The 18,117-nt window shown below is 47.1% G+C and overlaps 4 protein-coding genes across 40 annotated transcripts in view; 2 read left to right on the top strand and 2 right to left on the bottom strand.

Moving 5' to 3' along the window:
- Positions 1–18,117, top strand: part of LOC126984846 (uncharacterized) — a 262,672-nt gene that overhangs the window by 101,890 nt on the left and 142,665 nt on the right. For 16 of the 37 annotated variants that reach the window (XR_007737948.1, XR_007737946.1, XR_007737947.1 and 13 more), the window contains exon 7: positions 8,434–8,708. The exons of the other annotated variants lie outside the window; for them this stretch is intronic. The gene's annotated coding sequence lies outside the window, so the exon portion shown is untranslated. The remainder of the gene's footprint in view (positions 1–8,433; positions 8,709–18,117) is intronic. 37 annotated transcript variants of the gene reach the window in all.
- Positions 1–18,117, bottom strand: part of LOC126984354 (putative protein TPRXL) — a 120,731-nt gene that overhangs the window by 32,609 nt on the left and 70,005 nt on the right. Inside the window, exons 5-6 of the mRNA XM_050837966.1 lie at positions 496–615; positions 97–158 (exon numbers count right to left, since the gene is read on the bottom strand). The gene's annotated coding sequence lies outside the window, so the exon portion shown is untranslated. The remainder of the gene's footprint in view (positions 1–96; positions 159–495; positions 616–18,117) is intronic.
- LOC126984355 (uncharacterized) overlaps positions 1–18,117 on the top strand; it is a 227,601-nt gene that overhangs the window by 157,155 nt on the left and 52,329 nt on the right. The gene's annotated exons all lie outside the window — the stretch shown is intronic.
- Positions 1,116–3,852, bottom strand: LOC126984845 (uncharacterized). The gene is made up of 2 exons (XM_050839047.1): positions 3,265–3,852; positions 1,116–1,975 (listed from the first exon to the last, which is right to left on the bottom strand). Exons 1-2 carry the CDS (start codon positions 3,816–3,818, stop codon positions 1,468–1,470), a joined length of 1,062 nt encoding a protein of 353 aa, XP_050695004.1. The 5' UTR covers positions 3,819–3,852; the 3' UTR covers positions 1,116–1,467.

The raw sequence follows: 18,117 nt of genomic DNA, 5'->3' as shown, positions 1-18,117 counted from the left end.
TTTTGATCTCTGTACGTATAGGCAAGATTACGTCTCTTAAACTAACGATATATAAGTTATGTCAACCTTAACCTGCGAGATGTTTGTATAAGTAACCTCAATTCACTGGTATGTTTGTATAAGTAACCTCAATTCACTGGTATGTTTGTATAAGTAACCTCAATTCACTGGTATGTTTGTATAAGTAACCTCAATTCACTGGTATGTTTGTTTAAGTAACCTCAATTCATTTCATATGTTGTATGTTACAGTGATCTCTGTATGTATAGGGAAGATTACATCCTTTAAACTAGCAAAATATAAGTTACGCCAACCTTACCTTTGAGATATTTGTATAAGTAACCTCAATTCACTGGTATGTTTGTATAAGTAACCTCAATTCATTTCATATGTCGTATGTTACTGTGATCTCTATGTATAGTGAAGATTACATCCTTTAAACTACCACAATATAAGTTACGCCAACCTTACCTACGAGATGTTTGTATACGTAACCTCAATTAACTCGTATGTCGTATGTTACTTTGACCTGTACGTATACAGAAGATTATGTCATTTAAACTACCACAATATAAGTTACGCCAACCTTACCTACGAGATGTTTGTATAAGTAACCTCATTTCATTTCATATGTTACCTTGATCTGTATGTATAGGGAAGATTATGTCATTTAAACTGATGGAATATAACTTGTCAACCTTACTTAAGAGATGTTTGTATAAGTAACTTCAATTCACACTTTGATCTCTGTACGTCGAGGCAAGGTTACGTCAGCCCAGCACTCACTGTTTGCTTATTTCTCGTCTTTACGTAGACGTAACATTACGATCCTTGTATTGTTGTAGGACTTGTGTTGTGGAGAGGAAGTATTGCTGTAGGACTTGTGTTGTGGAGAGGAAGTATTGCTGTAGGACTTGTGTTGTGGAGAGGAAGTATTGCTGTAGGACTTGTGTTGTGGAGAGGAAGTATTGCTGTAGGACTTGTGTTATGGAGAGGAAGTATTGCTGCAGGACTTGTGTTGTGGAGAGGAAGTATTGCTGTAGGACTTGTGTTGTGGAGGAAGTATTGCTATAGGACTTGTGTTGTGGAGAGGACGTCGTGCTGCAGGACTTGTGTTGTGGAGAGGAAGCATTGCTGCTGGACTTGTGTTGTGGAAGTATTGCTGTAGGACTTGTGTTGTGGAGAGGAAGTATTGCTGTAGGACTTGTGTTGTGGAGAGGAAGTATTGCTGTAGGACTTGTGTTGTGGAGAGGAAGTATTGCTGTAGGACTTGTGTTGTGGAGAGGAAGTATTGCTGTAGGACTTGTGTTGTGGACAGACAAACAACGTAATATAATCTTATAAGGGAAGTAAGAGTGTTATAAAAATTGCAACAGTTTGTCAGAAAGGCCTATTTTTAACCCCTTGACTGTGGATTTCCTACAAGAAGACATCACCAAGCTTTAGGAGTGGAACAAAAAGTGGCTGCTACAATGCAATGAGGAAAAAATGTAAAGTTCTGCACCTTGGGAGGGGATATCCAGCACACCAATACCACATGGGAAACACTCCACTATCCACCACAGAGGCAGAGAAAGACCTGGGAGTGTATGTTACCAGGCTACCAGTGAAGGGATATCCAGCACACCAATACCACATGGGAAACACTCCACTATCCACCACAGAGGCAGAGAAAGACCTGGGAGTGTATGTTACCAGGCTACCACTGAAGGGATATCCAGCACACCAATACCACATGGGAACCACTCCACTATCCACCACAGAGGGAGAGAAAGACCTGGGAGTGTATGTTACCAGGCTACCAGTGAAGGGATATCCAGCACACCAATACCACATGGGAAACACTCCACTATCCACCACAGAGGCAGAGAAAGACCTGGGAGTGTATGTTACCAGGCTACCAGTGAAGGGATATTCAGCACACCAATACCACATGGGAAACACTCCACTATCCACCACAGAGGCAGAGAAAGACCTGGGAGTGTATGTTACCAGGCTACCACTGAAGGGATATCCAGCACACCAATACCACATGGGAAACACACCAATATCCACCACAGAGGCAGAGAAAGACCTGGGAGTGTATGTTGCTAGGCTACCAGTGAAGGGATATCCAGCATACCAATACCACATGGGAAACGCACCACTATCCACCACAGAGGCAGAGAAAGACCTGGGAGTGTATGTTACCAGGCTACCAATGAAGGGATATCCAGCACACCAATACCACATGGGAAACACTCCACTATCCACCACAGAGGCAGAGAAAGACCTGGGAGTGTAAGCTACCAGGCTACCAGTGAAGGGATATCCAACATACCAATACCACATGGGAAACACTCCACTATCCACCACAGAGGCAGAGAAAGACCTGGGATTATATGTTACCAGGCTACCAGTGAAGGGATATCCAGCACACCAATACCACATGGGAAACACTCCAATATCCACCACAGAAGTAGAGAAAGACCTGGGAGTGTATGTTACCAGGCTACCAGTGAAGGGATATCCAGCACACTGATACCACATGGGACACACTTCACTATCCACCACAGAGGCAGAGAAAGACCTTGGAGTGTATGTTACCAGGCTACCAGTGAAGGGATATCCAGCACACCAATACCACATGGGAAACACTCCACTATCCACCACAGAGGCAGAGAAAGACATGGGAGTGTATGTTACCAGGCTACCACTGAAGGAATATCCAGCACACCAATACCATATGGGAAACACGCCACTATCCACCACAGAGGCAGAGAAAGACCTGGGAGTGTATGTTACCAGGCTACCAGTGAATGGATATCCAGCACACCAATACCACATGGGTAACACTCCACTATCCACCACAGAGGCAGAGAAAGACCTGGGATTATGTTACCAGGCTACCAGTGAAGGGATATCCAGCACACTAATACCACATGGGAAACACTCCACAATCCACCACAGAGGCAGAGAAAGGACTGGGAGTATAATTATGTTACCAGGCTACCAGTGAAGGGATATCCAGCACACCAGTACCACATGGGAAACACTCCACTTTCCACCACAGAGGCAGAGAAAGACCTGGGAGTGTATGTTACCAGGCTACCAGTGAAGGGATATCCAGCACACCGATACCACATGGGAAACACTTCACTATCCACCACAGAGGCAAAGAAAGACCTTGGAGTGTATGTTACCAGGCTACCAGTGAAGGGATATCCAGCACACCAATACCACATGGGAAACACGCCAATATCCACCACAGAGGCAGAGAAAGACCTGGGAGTGTGTGTTACCAGGCTACCAGTGAAGGGATATCCAGCACACCAATACCACATGGGAAACACGCCAATATCCACCACAGAGGCAGAGAAAGACCTGGGAGTGTGTGTTATGAGGCTACCAGTGAAGGGATATCCAGCACACCAATACCACATGGGAAACACTCCAATATCCACCACAGAGGCAGAGAAAGACCTGCGAGTGTATGTTACCAGGCTACCAGTGAAGGGATATCCAACATACCAACACCACATAGGAAACACTCCACTATCCACCACAGAGGCAGAGAAAGACCTGGGATTATATGTTACCAGGCTACCAGTGAAGGGATATCCAGCACACCAATACCACATGGGAAACACTCCAATATCCACCACAGAAGTAGAGAAAGACCTGGGAGTGTATGTTACCAGGCTACCAGTGAAGGGATATCCAGCACACTGATACCACATGGGACACACTTCACTATCCACCACAGAGGCAGAGAAAGACCTTGGAGTGTATGTTACCAGGCTACCAGTGAAGGGATATCCAGCACACCAATACCACATGGGAAACACTCCAATATCCACCACAGAGGCAGAGAAAGACCTGGGAGAGTATGTTACCAAGCTACCACTAAAGGAATATCTAGCACACCAATACCACATGGGAAACATGCCAATATCCACCACAGAGGCAGATAAAGACCTGGGAGTGTATGTTACCAGGCTACCAGTGAAGGGATCTCCAGCACACAAATACCACATAGGAAACACTCCACTATCCACCACAGAGGCAGAGAAAGACCTGGGAGTGTATGTTACCAGGCTACCAGTGAAGGGATATCCAGCACACCAATACCACATGGGTAACACTCGACTATCCACCACAGAGGCAGAGAAAGACCTGGGAGTGTATGTTACCAGGCTACCAGTGAAGGGATACCCAACATACCAATACTACATAGGAAACACTCCACTATCTACCACAGAGGCAGAGAAAGGCCTGGGAGTATAATTATGTTACCAGGCTACCAGTGAAGGGATATACAGCACACCAATACCACATGGGAAACACTCCACTATCCACCATACAGGCAGAGAAAGGCCTTGGAGTGTATGTTACCAGGCTATTGGTGAAGGGATATCCAGCACACCAATACCACATGGGAAACACTCCACTATCCACCATAGAGGCAGAGAAAGTCCTAGGAGTGTATGTTACCAGGCTACCAGTGAAGGGATATCCAGCACACCAGTACCACATGGGAAACACTCCACTATCCACCACAGAGGCAGAGAAAGGCCTGGGAGTGTATGTTACCAGGCTACCAGTGAAGGGATATCCAGCACACCAGTACCATATGGGAAACACTCCACTATCCACCACAGAGGCAGAGAAAGGCCTGGGAGTATAATTATGTTACCAGGCTACCAGTGAAGGCAAAATCAAATTTTTATTTTATTTTTTATTTTTTTATTTTTTTACATATGGCCTACAGCGCCGGTAGGCTAATCCATATGAGCCTGATGGTTGGCCCTAGCCCGTCATGGCGCAGGCAATTGTTTATAGTGGTGCCATTATTATTATTGGCTCATGCTGCCCCCTGGAGCTCATTCTTGATTCCACTTGTGCTGCAGAGTTTCTTCTACCGTCTGGGTTGATAGGTGGTCTTCAGGACAGCAAGTGGGTAGTCTTAGGCCACTCGGCGGTGACTGAAAAATCCCATGTGGTTAGCGGCGGATTCGAACCATCATGGACAACGCACCGAATGCGAGGCTGGCACGCTAACCACTCAGCCACTGCCTCCCCTGAATGTATGCCTACATTTTTTTTTATGGTAAAGGAAACAGCTGAGGGCAGTAAATGAAGCAGGAGTCACATCACGGCAGCCACTATAAATAAAGTTCGCCCGTTCCGCTAATGGGCTGGGGCCGTCCAAGAGGGCCTACTGGTTCTACAGGCAGACAGGGGATAGACAGGAAGCTGATGAGAAAATAGAATTCCCAAACCAATTCTGGTGTGTGTCTGTATGCATGTGTGTGTGTGTGTGTGTGTGTGTGTGTGTGTGTGTGGACTAGAACAAACAAACAAAAACATAGACCAATAGTTACATTAGGAAGACATACTCAAAAAGGAAAAAAACTTATTCATGGAAACCAACAAGGAAAGGTTAGATACTGAGGAAGGGAGGAAGAACAAAGGGGTGGAATAAGATAACATGTGCTTGTGTGCTTAGAACTGAGTGTTGGAAGATCAAGACAGGAAGGAAGGGCATGATTGCAGGCTGCTGGAAAATACAATACAATACATTACGATAGATTACAGTATGGAAAGTATGTACCTGCCTCTAATAGTACATACTGAGGATGATATGTAGCTACTTCTTCCATCCTCACAATTAATACAGGAAGGAAGGGCATGATTGCAGGCTGCTGGAAAGTACAAAAAGATACATTGCAATAGATTACAATATGGAATAATAGTGTGTAGCTATACTAATACAGAGGATAATATGTAGCTACTTCTTCCATCCTCACAACGAAGGCAGCATTTCCAGACAGTAAGTAACAGCATAATCGCAAACCTCTGGAAGATACAAAGTGGCACAAAGTGAAAACATAATTGGAAGCTGCTGCTGGAAATTACGAAAAGGACATTATGAGATGAAACACAACAGACCAGCGTGCTTCCTCCTTCCTCTGAATTATGGCAAAATCTCTTGGACAGGAACTGAAAAGAAAATGACAAACTGTTGGAAAAATACAAAGAACTACTGGGAAAGAAATGGATGCAAGGTGATAGATTATGTTATGAAATGGGAAAATAATACATGAACTAACTGTCCCTTCCCCTGAATAGAGACACATAAGCTAATGCCAAAAAAATAAAGACACTAGACCAGTGGCTCCCAAACTTTTCACATGATGCCCCCTATTGATTTATAAGAAATCCTCACGCCCCACATCATTTGTTACTCCTTCGTGTGTGTGTGTGTGTGTGTGTGTTTATTTCTTGCAAAACTGCAATTTTTGGCAGATGGAATCACGCCCTCTCTTTACCTAGCTCACGCCCCCCAAGGAGGCATGCCCCCCAGATTGGGAACCACTGCACCAGACGATAGATTGTCATGAAATAGGGCAATGATATGTGGGTCATCAGTACAGGTGTGGGGTCATCAGAGCAGGTGTAGGGTTGGCAGGGCGGGTGTGGGCCCATCAAGGATTAGTGTCAGGACAGGTGTGGGGCTGTCATGGCAGGTGTGGGATTTTCAGGGCAGGTGTGAGGATGTCAGGGCAGGTGTGGGATTGTCAGGCCAGGTGTGGGGCTGTCAGGGCAGGTGTGGTGTCATCAGTGCAGGTTTGGGGTCGTCAGGGTAGGTGTGGGGCCATCATGGAAGGTGTTGGATCGTCAGGGCAGGTGTGGGGCTTTCAAAGCAGGTGTGAGGATTTCAGGGCAGGTGTGGGATTGTCAGAGCAGGTTTGGGGCTGTCAGGGCAGGTGTGGTCTCGTCAAGGCAAGTGTGGGTGTGTCAGGGCTGGTGTTGTGTCATCAGTGCAGGTTTGGGGTCGTCACGGTAGGTGTGGGCCCATCATGGGAGGTGTTGGATCGTCACGGCAGGTGTGGGGCCGTCATACTCATAGATACTCACAGATGACTTCTGGAAGAGGCCCCTTCAGGCCTGTGACTCCAGTTCCAAACTTACTATATCCTGGTCTGGGTGCCGGACGCGCTGGCCAGCTTCAATACTTGCTCTGTGAGGGCAGATATGTGGGGCCATACGTCAATGCAGGTGTGGGTTGTCAAGGCAGGTGTGGGTCCGTACATCACGGCAGGTGTGGGGCTGTCAAGGCAGGTGTGGGACTGTCAGGGCAGGTGTGGGACTGTCAAGGCAGGTGTGGGGCTGTCGATCAGGGCAAGTGTGGGATCGTCATGGCAGGTGTGGGACTGTCAGGGCAGGTGTGATCGAGGTTGTCAGGGCAGGTGCGCGCGATTGTCATGGCAGGTGTGGGGCCATCATTGCTGGTGTGGGACTGTTAGAGCAGGTGTGGGGCCATCATTGCTGGTGTGGGACTGTTAGAGCAGGTGTTGGGCCATCATGGCAGGTGGTGAGCGATCATGGCAGGTGTGGGACTGTCATGGCAGGTGTGGGGCCATCATGGCAGGTGTGGGACTGTCAGGGCAGGTGTTGGGCCATCATGGCAGGTGTGGGACTGTCAGGGCAGGCGTGGGACTGTCAGGGCAGGTGTTGGGCCGTCACGGCAGGTGTGGGACTGTCAGGGCAGGTGTTGGGCCGTCACGGCAGGTGTGGGACTGCCATGGCAGGTGTGGGGCCGTCATGGCAGGTGTGGGACTGTCAGGGCAGGTATTGGGCCGTCATGGCAGGTGTGGGACAGTCAGGGCGGGTGTGGGGGCATCATGGCAGGTGTGGGACTGTCAGGGCAGGTGTTGGGCCGTCATGGCAGGTGTGGGACAGTCAGGGCAGGTGTGGGGCCGTCATGGCAGGTGTGGGACTGTCAGGGCAGGTGTTGGGCCGTCACGGCAGGTGTGGAACTGTCAGGGCAGGTGTTGGGCCGTCAGGGCAAGTGTGCGATCGTGAGGGCAGGTGTGGCCGTGTAGGGCCGTCATGGCAGGTGTGGGACTGTCCAGGCAGGTGTGGGGCCGTCATGGCAGGTGTGTGACTGTCAGGGCAGGTACGTGTTGGGCGGTCATGGCAGGTGTGCGACTGTCAGGGCAGGTGTGGGGCCATCGGGGCAGGTGTGCGATCGTCAGCGCAGGTGTGGGGGCATCAGGGCAGGTGTGGGGCCGTCATGGCAGGTGTGGGACTGTCAGGGCAGGTGTGGGGCTGCCAGGGCAGGCGTGTGCATGGGGCCGTCAGGGCAGGTGTGTTGCCGTCATGGTGCCTTCCTGTGGTCAGGGGCCGTCTGTCTTGCCCATAATTCCGCCCCAACCTTACCTATGACACACACCCGTGTAAGGCATTGTGCTGCCAAAACATGTGTGTGTATTGTACGCAGGAAATGACGACCCCCCCAACCTTACGTACCCTTATACCCGTATAATGCACTGCACTGCCAGATTCGTGTTGCCTTGGGTACCTGGCTATACAGTAACCAGCAGATAACATTATTTCGTCTGATGTGGAAATATATTTACAAGTTGTATCGTTTGTGGTCCAATGTAGCGTGTTTGAGGCTCGTGCGTGTAGCGGAAAGTTCCAGTTGGCAACACTGCCAGGTGACAACAACAGCACGCGCCGAGGCCCGAGCAGCATCCCTTCTGGCCCTGCCCAACCAGCCCCCTAAAACACCCCAGAAGAAGAAGACGACGAAGGCTCCACACCCACGGGCCAGCGCTGGGGACCTGCTGGCCAGCGACACCCTCAGCCCCAACACTGCCAGGACAACACCTCCACCACCGCCGCCGGGAAGTCTTAACCTTCTCATGCAGCAGAAGTAGGTAAGCTGTCCTGCACAAGACAGGCCGCCCTCCACTAGAACATAAGAACATAGGAAACTGCAAGAGGCCGGGTGGCCTACACAGGGCAGCTCCAGAATCCCCCACTACTCACGATGGGTGAGGTGTAGTTACAGGGGTTACAGGTAGAGGCTTGATCCTCGTTATACCGGCGGTACTAGGCACGCATCCAGTACCCCGTCACCCTACTGCACCCACACCTCACTGCCACCTGTCGTCCTCGTCCATGTAGCTATCCAGGGTTAAGATTCGTTTTAGGTCCGTGCCAGTATCTCATTACCTACTTTATGAAACATCAGTATCTCTTCATATATATTTTCGGCAAAACTTAAGAATAACCACTACAAACCAATATTCGTAGTAATTTAGCACGTGAAAGAATTATCATTATAATGCATTTTCGTATACGTTTTACCTTGGGGAGGGGCCAGGGGGGCAAGCCTCTTTAATTATAGAGTTAGGTGGCTTGGATTTTCTAAGTCCATTGTTATTGTTTCACAACCGCCTCTATACACAGACTGAGCCTCATACCTGCCTTGCAGTGCACCCTACAAACTAGTTCCTAAGTCAGTAATATCCAAAATGCGCATGGATTATAACAATTTCGGACAAAAAAACGGTCTTTTAAGAGTTTTACGTTATTTTTTTTTCTATATTAAAGCAACTAATGCCGCAGCTATTTGTATTTTCTAATCCATTCGTAAAATATTACTAAGCGAGGGTATCAGCGGCGGCACCTAACGGTGGGTTCCTGAAGTCAGTTGTTTTCAAGCCGCCATAATGGATGGAAGCCCCGACACTCACTCCCTGAAAATATCCGTCTACTTTACCTTTCGGTAAGTGTTAACTGAGTATTTAACCTCTTTATTGGTGTGCATGTAGGTTGACAAAAGGATCGATTACTATCCCAGTACCGGGTCCAACAAAGACACGGGCGTGTCATGTGTCACATGGTGTGACAAGCACGTGTCAGAAAACAAACGGATATTGTTCAATGCGAGATACTTTTAGTGGAGGTTGAGTAAAATGGAGGCCAGGGTCATACGTAGCAGTCGGTAAGTCACTCCCGCGTCAATTAACAGCAGGAGCGTCAGTTCGATCTGGATGACAGCTGTCACAAATCTGTTTTATTTTGTACCTTAAACTACTCGGTAAAAATTATCTAGCATCAACTTACAAGAAGTGGACGGGTTAACCATCAGTATTGTACCATATGTAATTATGAAACATGACATTTCCCAAGAGTTGCTCGACTACGATTGGGGTGGTAGGGGGTTCAACCACGCTGACCATACAATTGCACTCCCTACACTCGTCAACATACACTCTGAGGCGTCTGCTAAGCTATATAGGAATAGATTAAAAGAGTATACGTTAGGGAATTTCCTTTCTGTAGAGACTAGGGATTTTTCCCGATTTTGGGGATTTTGTAGGGACATTTTGAAAGCCCATTTTTCAGTGATTTGGCCGTCCACCACCAAAACCACTGTTCCCTACAGGGATTAATCGAGCTAACGACCACCAAAACCACAGCTCCCTAAAGGGATTAATCGAGCTAACGCCGCCGCCGCAAAATAGCTCGCATTCATTACCTGCCGTATGAAGCATCACTAGGTCTTCATATATTTTTTTTCTACAAACGTTTGGTTAGCGACGGTACGCTTGGTTAGCAACGGTGCGCTTGGTTAGCGATGGTACGCTTGGTTAGCGATGGTACGCTTGGTTAGCGATGGTACGCTTGGTTAGCGATGGTATGCTTGGTTAGCGACTAGCCCATGCATGTGAGACCAGGTCCACCACGCGTGGTTATTTTATTTTTTTAGAACACGCAGCCCAACGGCTGCTGTGCTGAGGGCCGGGTATAGCCTGGGCCTGTTCAGCCCGAGTCCTGGATGACCTTGAGTCATGGCTCAGGGCTGTTTTGGGGTGGTTAGCGATGGTATGATTGGTTAGCGATTAGCCCACGCATGTGAGTATACAGTATACGGTAGGGATTTTCCTTACTTTCGAGACTAGGGAATTTTTCCTGATTTAGGGATTTTTCTAGGGAAATTTTGGAAGGCCATTTTTCAGTGATATGGGCTCCCCCCCCCCAATACCCCGGTTCCCCATAGTTCCCCAGGCTTGTCTTGGGGGATTGGGGGGGCTGGGGTGGTGGAGGGGGTGGAGTGGTGATTCTCAAGATTTACCGTTTGGTTGGAGTAGTTTAAATATGCTCCCCGACCCTAAACCCTCTGCGAGCTATTTTATGGCTGCGGCGGCTGGAGCCTCGCGGCCAGCACCAGGAGGCGACGCGCTTCCGTAAACATTATCCCCTATTTTCAAGAGTAAAAAAAAAGTCCTTAAATTGGATTTTCAAAGCGTTTCCATGACTGTTGAAGGTTTGTAGAAAAGATATATGAAGAGATACTGAGGTTTCTTAAAGTAGATTATGAGATACTGGCACGGACCTAATACGAATCTTTACCCTATCCAGTCTACTCTTAAAACAAGCTATCGTCCCTGCACTAACTATGTGATTGCTGAGTCTATTCTATTCCCCCACCACCCTATTACTAAACCAATGCTTGCCTATATTTCCTAAATCTATACTTTTCTAATTTAAATCCATTACTGCGAGTTCTATCCTGCTGGCTAATTCTCAGTACTTTACTTATATCGCCTTTGTTGTAACCCTTGACCCATTTGAATACTTCTATCAGATCTCCCCGCACTCTTCGGCTCTCTAGTGAATGTAAGTTTAGATGTTTCAGCCTATTTTGATATGGGAGGTTCCTCAGCCCCTGAATCATCTTGGTCATCCTCCTCTGAACTGAGTCTAGCAAGTTGATGTCCATTCTGTAGAGGCAGCTCCTTTGACCCTAAGGTCCCGTGTATCTAACCCCACCTAATATCGCTGTCCATGAATTTATCTAGTCTATTTTTGAATGTGACAATTGTATTGGCACTCACCACGTGACTGCTAAGCCTATTCCACTCATCCAGCACCCTGTTTGTAAACCAATTTTTGCCTGTGTCCCTGTTGAATCTGAATTTATCCAGTTTAAACCCATTACTTCGTGTCCTACCCGGTTCTCTTACCAACAAAACCTTATGAATGTCTCCTTTATTAAAGCCCTTCATCCATTTATAAACCTCGATCATGTCTCCATGCACCCTTCGCCTTTCTAGAGAATGCAAGTTTAACTGTTTGAGTCTTCCCTTGTATGGCAAGTTTCTCAACCCCTGAATCATCTTAGTCATCCTCCTCTGCACCGATTCTAACATTTTGATATCCATTCTATAGTAAGGTGACCAGAACTGAACCGCATAGTCAAGATGAGGTCTAACTAATGCTAAATATAGTTTGAGGAAGACTGGGCTTTTGTTGCTTACGCTCCTTGAAATAAATCCCAGTACCCTATATGCTCTATATCTAGATTGAATGCATTGTGCCCTTGGACGGAGATCAGAGCTCACTAAGACCCTAAATCCTCTCGCACCCAGACCTGCTTTTGAGAGTGTCATTTAAGCAATAGTTATGTGAGGGGTTGTTCCTACCTACAGTCAGAATACTGCACTTCCCTACATTGAACTCCATCTGCCATTTATCCACCCAGTCATACAATCTGTTGAGTTCACCCTGGAGAATACTAGCGTCCTGATCCGACTCAATTACTCTACCAATCTTGGTATCATCTGCAAATTTACTAACATCACTACCATAGCTGGGCACGATAACAGAAAACCTTATAACCGATAACTGATAATGAAAAACCTTAACGGTGATAACCGATATTCGTTAAATGGAGACACAAATATAGGAGATAACCGATACCCGATATAAATCCACAATTCCGATACTAGCTTGTGATAAGTCCGATAGGCGAAAACGATACTATATTGATATTTCAAATAAAAAACATAGATGAATTCAAATTTTCATGATCCGTATTTTAGAAAACTTACAAAACCTGAAAACCACATGTTGACACGTACATATGGACGGTAATACTAGAACGAACTGGTGTTGTGTTATTTGGCGTCCCCACCGTCAAAAGCTGGCGCTTTTGTTTACAAACACTGGTCGCTCGTGAACTGCGCATGCTCAGACCAGCAAGCGTAGACCTGTACAGTCTCACAAAGCTTTAAACCGTAATTAAGAGTTGCTGGAAGGCTGAATCAGACATACAGTACCGCTACCACCATCCTCGCTGTTTCTAGAACGACACTCGATCTGTACGAGTTGTATTTATATGTACAGAGTGTCGTTCTAGAAACAGCGAGGATGGTGGTGATCTATGTTTAATTCAGCTTTCCAGCAACTCTTAATGTGTTAAAAAGCTTTGTGAGACTGTACAGGTCTACACTTACTGGTCGGAGCATGCGCAGTTCACGAGAGACCAGTGTTTGTAAACAAAAGCGCCAGCTTTTGACGATGGGACACCAAATAACACAACACCGGGTGCCTTCAATACCATGGCATGCTCACAAACGAATATGGAATATCAAATTTGAGGCAGTGAATAATCATTCTGGGGGCAAAGTTAAATGATTTTTCTCTTTAATATATTCCTTTTTTGAGTAACATAAAAAATAACCTAGTGTTTTAATTTTGATGATCTAAGTAGTCCCTTAGCTCCTCCCTCATGTTGCATGTGACCTTTTCTTCATTTGATGTTCCTAGCCTCAAAGCACTGCACTTTTCAGGGTGGAACTCCAACAACCACTTCCCCGACCAATGTTGCATCCTGTAGAGATCTTCCTGCAGTCTAACACAGTCCTCTCTCTTACCAGTTTGTCTCGATAACTGATGACTGCGTATTTTGAGTAATTATCAAACCCAAAAGTCAGACCCACGTCTGCACCAAATAACTTTTTTCATATTGGTTACTTTATTCAATTAGTGCGAATTCAGTTAGCGCGACCGCGTTCATCCACCTAATTCTCGCGCTAAATGGGGCTCTACTGTATAATACAGAATGTGTCGTCGGCTGTAGGCATATGCAGGCACGGATATGGGGGTGGGGAGCCAGATGACCCGGGCCCCCCCAAAAAAAATATTAGGATAACTAAAATATTTGAAATACCCATGAATTGAGAAAACAAAATATATTTAAGATACCACTAAGAAGCTAGAGAGGTGGGGAGCGAAGCCGGCCGCCGCTAGATAGCTCTGGACGCTGTCCTCCAAACTTTAAAAAATTCCTCCTCTGTGGTTCCTTGGGCTTTACTATGCGGAGGTGGACGGGATGCTCAGGCAAGATTTAAATTTTTTCGGTGTCTGATGTAATTTTTCACTCCTGCAGGGCCAGGGCACAATGGGCACCGCGCTCTTATGGCCCCGCACTCATCTAACAATCTATATACTAGTACAGGGCCGTAGTACGCCGTACCTAGGGGGGGGGAGGGGCTGGGAGTGTTGGATGCCCCCCCCCCCCCATCTGCTAAAATGTCCACTTTCTGGGAGAGTCAAAACGAAAACTGGTACCTTTCTGTTGCATTTCTGGAGAACTCAGGATTTTCTTTATTTATTTTCAGTATTTAAGTTCCGGAATCATATATTGAATATTATAGAGTAAGATTTAAAGGCCTAGGAAAAAATCTTTGTGACCTCATTCCTCACATGCAAGCAGAAAGTGAATTTTAGTGCAGGCCACTATCATCATTCGGCACTTGGAAGAGGAAATAAGGGAAGACTTCCTTGCCTTTGTGCGTGCTCATGACCTCACCGGTAAAGGTTTAGCCTGGCTCCTTTTGCGCACCGTTGAAGACCTCGGATTGAACATGGCCAAGTGCAGGGGACTTGGTTTCGATGGAGCAAGTGCCATGGTGGGAACATTCAAAGGGTGTGCCGCAGTACTCATGAAGAAGTACACCCTGGCCAAGCCAATCCACTGCTTGACAGAATCTTGTACTGACGAAGGCGTGTGACGTCAAGGAAGTGAAGATCGCTCTTCAAACACTGACCCAGGTGTACAACCTGACCCAGGTGTACAACACTGACCCAGGTGTATAACACTGACCCAGGTGTACAACACTGACCCAGGTGTACAACACTGACCCAGGTGTACAACCTGACCCAGGTGTACAACACTGACCCAGGTGTACAACACTGACCCAGGTGTACAACCTGACCCAGGTGTACAACACTGACCCAGGTGTACAACACTGACCCAGGTGTACAACACTGACCCAGGTGTACAACACTGACCCAGGTGTACAACACTGACCTAGGTGTACAACCTGACCCAGGTGTACAACCTGACCTAGGTGTACAACACTGACCCAGGTGTACAACCTGACCCAGGTGTACAACACTGACCCAGGTGTACAACCTGACCCAGGTGTACAACACTGACCCAGGTGTACAACCTGACCCAGGTGTACAACACTGACCCAGGTGTACAACACTGACCCAGGTGTACAACACTGACCCAGGTGTACAACCTGACCCAGGTGTACAACACTGACCCAGGTGTACAACACTGACCCAGGTGTACAACCTGACCCAGGTGTACAACACTGACCCAGGTGTACAACACTGACCCAGGTGTACAACACTGACCCAGGTGTACAACCTGACCCAGGTGTACAACACTGACCCAGGTGTACAACACTGACCCAGGTGTACAACTTCGTTCATCCTTCAAATATGCGGTCTCTCCGCTTCACAGAGGTTGTCAAGGTTACCTCGCCAAGCGCCAAACGCTTGTTCCCTGTGCCCCACCAGGTGGATTGAGAGGCATGACAGAATGATGGTTTTCGTTGAATTTCTGCCTGTCATCGCTGTTTTTCTCGAGGAGGAACTTGACGCCACTGCTGGGCTCCTTCTCATCGCCATACGTGTTTCCTGCTTTCTCGTTGGACTGGTTGTAGTGGAGTGTATATTGGCACATACTCGAGCCGAGCCAAACTTCAGAGGAAAGATGGCGACCTGGTGTCAGCCGATGCCGTGGCATCAAGACCATTTTTGCCAAGTTCAGAGCAGATGCGGAGAATCATTTTCACGACGTGTTCACGAAAGCGGAAGAACTTTTGGTCGAGGTGGGGTCATCGCATGACACCATCCCTGTGCCACGACTCTGTGGACGACAGACCCAGCGATCAAATGTTCCGTGCGAGAATGCTGAGGAGTACTACCGCCGGGCGGTGTACATTCCGTTCGTGGACCACATCTTGGCTGAGTTGATGAGTCGGTTCGGTGACGACACAGTGCCTGTCGCACTTCAGCCAATCTTTGCAAATGTGTTACCTCAATCCCATGTAAAAGAAGCCCTATAAGAATTCCTTTTATCTTCAGCTGCGTCTAATTTCACATAATAGCTCTTTTTTGTAAAGGTCAGGTTTGTAATTTATATATGACCTGTATTATGATCACCCTTGCTGCTTACATAGCGAAATAAACATTTAGTTTTCTTCGAGTGATCGTATGGTGATGATTTCTACCTGTTCAGATCTGCCTTTTTACGGGTCGGATGTGCAATTTGAATTGTTTCTTGTTATTGCTTGCCAGCTTAATATTGATTGCACTTCATAAATAGATACAAGAAAAATTCATTTGTCACATATACGTTGATTGCTCGAGCTGCGGATTTTAAGCAAAGAACCGCCATCACTATCCATTGATCTTCACTGTTTGAGGCTGTCGCTAACTTATGAAATTTTACCAGCGGCTCCCCAAAATTGATTTTCTGGATCCGCCCTGCTTTGTTCCTCGTGTCGACTGTTATATCAACTGTTTTGCTTTCCACTGCTTCATTAATCACACTCTTGACTTCCTCCCCAACTTTCTGCTTGACTTCATCAATCCTAGATTTGAACTCACTGTTCACTTGAGACCTGATATCATCTCTAATTTCCTCCTTCAGATTCTTGACATCACTCTTGATCTCCTCTAATGCCTCAGTGGTTTTAGTTTCCAGGGCATCCATACGTCTTTCTACTTTATCCTGTCTCTTGGATGTGTTGGTTACTTGTTTGAACAATTTCCCCGCAACAATATCGCATTTGGTACAATACCAGTGAATCTTACTTACTTGATTGCTGCTCAGGAAATTATACACTGCCTCAGTGACCTCCTCACACTTTATGTGGTGCCACATTTCACATAGTTCACAGCCTAGAGCCTTGTCTTCCTCACCAACCTTAACCTTACAGACTGGGCATGTGTCTGTTTGTTTATCTGCGTCGCTATCGTCTGCCCCTGTCAGCTGATCATCCCGCCCCAGCAGCAAGGCTTGTTTTGCCAGATCCAACAGTATCCTTGGTTTTGTGCCCGCCTGCTTACTAGACGGATTATTCTTGGAACGATTCATTCTTCTGGCAATATTACTATTGGAGAATTCCTTCACTTTTACAGAGCTCTCACGGGCACGTCCACCCTCGACCACGACCACTGACCCTAGGCTGCCGGTGTGGAGGAAAAGAGAACAAGGAAAGAACGAGGACAACAGCAACACACTCAGCCGCTGCAAAGGTTGGGGCCGCCTCATCTGCAGGGCTGGACAGCAGCATGAGTGGCCAGGACAAGCAGGAGCAGACTGCTGCAGGGGCAGGAGGGTCAGTGGTCACCAGATGAAGCAACTTGCTGCTGGCAACTCCAGCAACAAAGGAGAGAGGAAGTTTGTGTCTGGAGTGTGGCAAAGACTTAAACACAAGCGGAGGCCACAGATAACACCCCTTTAAACAAACTGGTGTGAAGAAGTAAGAATGTAAGGAATGTGGGAAACTAGTCATCCAGAACAGTACCCTTGATACACACACTTACACACACTGGTGTGAAGAACTATGAATGTAAGGAATGTGGAAACTATTCACCCTGAAGGGTCACCTTGATAGACACACTTACACACACTGGTGTGAAGAACTATGAATGTAAGGAATGTGGGAAACTATTCACCCTGAAGGGTCACCTTGATACACACACCTTACACACACTGGTGTGAAGAACTATGAATGTAAGGAATGTGGGAAAAATTCATCCGAAGAGTACCCTTGATAGACACACCCTTACACACACTGGTGTGAAGAACTATGAATGTAAGGAATGTGGGAAACTATTCATCCTGAAGAGTCACCTTGATACACACACCCTTACACACACTGGTGTAAAAAGTCATGAGTGTGAAGAGTGTGGGAAGAGGTTCAGTGTGAAGCAGACACTCAATGAACACGTCTTCAGGCACTATGGCCTTAGAGAGTTCAAGTGTGATGTTTGTGGAAAGCTCTTTAAGACAAAGAGAGACATTGCCAGGCACATGAAGATCCACTTCTGAAGTGTGTCTGCCTACAGTAGTTATAGTGACCAAGGTAGGGAAGGGGATGGGAGGGAGAGGAAGGGAAGAGAGAGGAAGGCAAGGCTGCAGTAGGGAAGGGAAGGCTAGCCCAAGAACGGGAAGGGAAGGAAAGG

Source organism: Eriocheir sinensis, chromosome 57, assembly GCF_024679095.1.
Source record: "Eriocheir sinensis breed Jianghai 21 chromosome 57, ASM2467909v1, whole genome shotgun sequence".
NCBI lineage: Eukaryota > Metazoa > Arthropoda > Malacostraca > Decapoda > Varunidae > Eriocheir > Eriocheir sinensis.
Note: the sequence above shows the minus strand (reverse complement) of the source record. Positions and strands in the feature narration are given on the sequence as shown.

Bases quoted from the DNA above. Each gene is read 5' to 3' on its own strand.
- LOC126984845 (XM_050839047.1), bottom strand. From the start codon at position 3,818: ATGTGGTATTGGTGTGCTGGATATCCCTTCACTGGTAGCCTGGTAACA. The intron at 1,976-3,264 runs GTCTTTCTCTGC...ATACACTCCCAG, and splicing joins CTGGTAACACACACTCCCAG to GTCTTTCTCTGCCTCTGTGG.